The sequence below is a fragment of the Echinococcus granulosus genome (genome assembly GCF_000524195.1).
Source record: "Echinococcus granulosus chromosome Unknown EG_S00275, whole genome shotgun sequence".
In the NCBI taxonomy this organism is placed as follows: domain Eukaryota; kingdom Metazoa; phylum Platyhelminthes; class Cestoda; order Cyclophyllidea; family Taeniidae; genus Echinococcus; species Echinococcus granulosus.
The window spans coordinates 26,368-29,952 of record NW_020170655.1 but is presented as its reverse complement, the minus strand read 5'-3'; the positions used below and the strand labels follow the sequence as shown (position 1 = coordinate 29,952).

The 3,585-nt window shown below is 39.5% G+C and overlaps 1 protein-coding gene across 1 annotated transcript in view; it reads right to left on the bottom strand. All coding sequences in view use genetic code 11, as the record gives it.

The window, feature by feature from the left end:
- EGR_10816 (hypothetical protein) overlaps positions 1-306 on the bottom strand; it is a gene marked incomplete at both ends in the record, with an annotated part of 3,526 nt that extends 3,220 nt beyond the window's left edge. The window contains one exon of the mRNA XM_024500065.1: positions 206-306. Within this exon, the coding sequence (XP_024345524.1) occupies positions 206-306 (101 nt within the window). The remainder of the gene's footprint in view (positions 1-205) is intronic.
- Between the last annotated feature and the right edge of the window lie 3,279 nt (positions 307-3,585).

The window sequence follows — 3,585 nt, the reverse complement described above, 5'->3', positions numbered from 1 at the left end:
GTAGTTTTTAATTTCCCAGTCTGATTTTCATACCTCTCTCTGTCATTAAGTCAATATGAGACAAGATGGGGATAACGATGAGGACAAGCCAGTGCTGCCAGTCCTTGCCCCAAATTCCACCCTCACTCACATTATATGTATGGCGAAGCTCTCATGGAGAGGTTATTTGTGCAGCTGCATGAGGTGGTGATGCATTGCGCCCTACTTTGTAAGAACTGGACCCTCCTTTATCCCAGAGGTTGTATTGACTAGTTCTTCTCCATTCCCATTATGCCCTTCACAGGTTTTAGTTGTGTTGCGTTCCATCTTTTCGTGCAGAATGATGTTGTGCCGAGTAGCCTGATCTCAGTTGCAATCGTTCTATCCTTAAATTAATGAGTGAATGTAGCTAACGATTTTGCCTCTATTTCACCAATTCCATCCTAGCTCAGTCTTATGGGGATAAATGATTACGGGCAGCACCATCGTGTACCAACCTTTTGCACAAGGTATTGGCTATATGATTTCGTAGAGGATCTACCCAGTTTCTTGTCATTTGAATAACATGCCAATGTTGCGGACCTCTCTTACCTTACGTTACTAATCCTGCGGTCCTGCTCTATATTTACTCAAAAGTCCACAGAATCCTTAACTAGCACTCATTTTTTTTGTTGCATAAACAAGTGAATAGGTTATAATTCTTGGGGTCTCTATACAAATATTTTTCTCTAAAATTAACTTTATCGGATTTTACATTTCTCCATTGGTGGGAACTTATTGCCTCTTAGAAAAGGTGGTCAGTTAACTCATTCAGGGGTTATCAGCTGGTCAGACGTCAGAGGATAGAGGATGGAAGAAGCAGCCTTTGCCTACACATTTTAAAGTACATCCAATCAGGACAGAAGTTCATCAAAGGTCTTAGCATTAAGACAATTTTATTGAGCAAAAGTTGTCCCTATCCCTACATTGTGCTCTGTCTGCTGAATTCAGGGATAAAAGAGGATTTATTCATATATATATTGCCATTGCATGAATACACTTTAGGCTAACTCGATGACAAACTTGATAATTTTATTTACCACCCAAAAGGAATTCATAATTCCTACCTATTAATCTGTAAATAATCTAATTAATTCTGCAAATTTTAAACATTCTTTCTATTTTACTTGCAAATTATTAAACAGATAGTCTCTTAGATCTTTTGAATTAATCATTCTTTGGTATGCACTTTACTTTCCTCACCTCTTTTTAACTGCTAAACATTTCTCTTGCTAAATCATGCCACTCAAGGTTACTCGCTCATCGCGCGGTAATCATATGCAGAATGGCGCGATACCTCCAAAGGTCGTCTTGGGAGAATTTGCGTCCCCTTCTTCCATTTGTCAAGGAAAAAGTCACCTCTCTGTGAGGTAGACACAGCATTTTTATTCAGTGAAGGCGTCAGTTATTGCCAAATTAATCACTTGGGTTGTGGGTCCAATAGCCTATGAGTGACTTTCAGGTTAAGCGTCTCAGTAATTCTGCAATAGATTTCTACTCCTCATTGCAAAACTTTAGCCAGAATAAATTTTTAATCGTCATTATAGAGTGTTTTAGGTGTTAGTTGAATGAACATTTAATAATATCTTAGTATTGTTATTATTCTCTGGCTTGCTGAGGAGGATAAACAAATGAAAAACTCTACATTGTAATGCTCAAGTCTTCCAAGACGCATGCATCTAGAGGATGCGTTGGTATAGAAGTACAGAAGAGTTGGTGGGCTGTTAGCGGAAGTGTTATAAGACGAAAGTTATAGCACCGAGATGGTGTACGAGACCTGAGGAAACTATGAAACCTGCGTCCATTAGCAGAGGACTTATACATGTATCTCCCTAAACATTTTTAACATGCAAACCATCACAATCGCCTATTCATCGTTTGTATTTACCCCTTTTATTTAAAGATTGGCAAGCTAGGAAATCGGCTAAGATTATTTAATAGGGGAAGGAGGACAGGGGTGGGAGGTGACTGTAAACTTGCCAATATTCAGATTGACCATTTTAAAAAGAATTCTGCTTATTTAATTGACATCTCTCTATTCATTCAGCCCTCCCTGCATTTAAGCATAAAGTTTTTTGCCCTTAAGTCTGGGTCTCTTTGATCGTCGATTGCTTATTAAGGTAACCAATACGCAGCAAATTAACAGTAGGTGTTCTTATTTATTTATCCGTCAACTGATCGACCAACTTGGATGAGTTAGCAGTGAAACACATGTTAAGATTACAGGCTGCGTAAATATGATCTATCTATTCAACAGCGGCAGCGGTAATTTGAAGTGCAAGCAACGTTATCGCATCTCCCAATCATACATCAGGGAAGGAAGACGATGCAAGTGCATGAGCACGGCTTTGGAAAACACTGCAAAAATGTTCTGATAATGTTGGCTGAAGACAAACCCTAATTACGAAGATTTTTTGCTGTAGACATAGAAAGAACATTTATGAACGACTATGTAATGTTATTTCCTCCCTAGCAGAGTCCGATCCTGAATTGCTTTCAACAGCAACATCAGTGTTCATGATGCTTTTACTATAATCCGCAGTCTGAGCAATCCTCCACTCTTAAAGTAACACCTCAATTCGAGCGAGTTCTCTCCCAAGAGGTTGTCAGCCTTTTCCAAAAATATTTTTGTGTCCGATTTCGCTTTGCTTTACGCCACGGGCACGCATACATCTAGATTGTATTAACTTACGCCTGGCTAATCTGCCCTACTGCATTACTTTATCCGCAAAATTAAATGAATGTCTACCGCTTCTTCGGTGATGTCACCAATAAACCCTAGCCCTAACCCAACTTTAATAATGCTATCTTGTATACCGATAACACCATAAAAATACTACTGGGCATCATTTGAGTACCGACGGTATTCCATCCCAAATATCCGTAGCACCAAGGCATTGGATGCTGGAGGAAGGTAATGCTTAGTGCAATAGCACTGTGACAGCGAATCTCCTCATAACTTCATTAGAGTGCAAAGAAGACTCCAAATACCAAACAATCCAAGGGAGGGAACTCGTATTGCATGCATCCCACTGCATACAATCAGTAAGAAGTCCTGCCGATCACTGATAATTGCATCGGCAAAATGCATTCCTCTCGAAGGTTAGTCTCACTACTTCTTTGCGCATGCAGAAGACATTCTTTCGATATAAGGTGGCCACTGAGCTGCAGGCGCGATGTGGAAAAGTAGAGAGACTGCATAAAGCCACAATTGCTCTCATCCGAAAATCTTACAAATAATTAAAATGAAATCAGTTAACGAAAGAATCCAATCCCACTAAATCGCCTTGGTTAGGCTTAGGTTTCGACTACACACTACTCGTGGATGGGGCACTATATTTCTGGTGGTGAATTAAGCATGCACGAGATTGAAGATATACCTAGTTAAGAGCTCATGGAAAACCCGTCCATAAATTTTCTGGCACTGCTTCAATTAGAGACCCTAAATTAACTCTCATTTTGCTCTCAAATTTGGGTATTTAGATTTGAACTTTTAAGGGTGATAATCTCTGTGCTTTTCAAGTTAACCTCCTGCAAAAATGCTCACTTCATCCTACATCAGTCGAT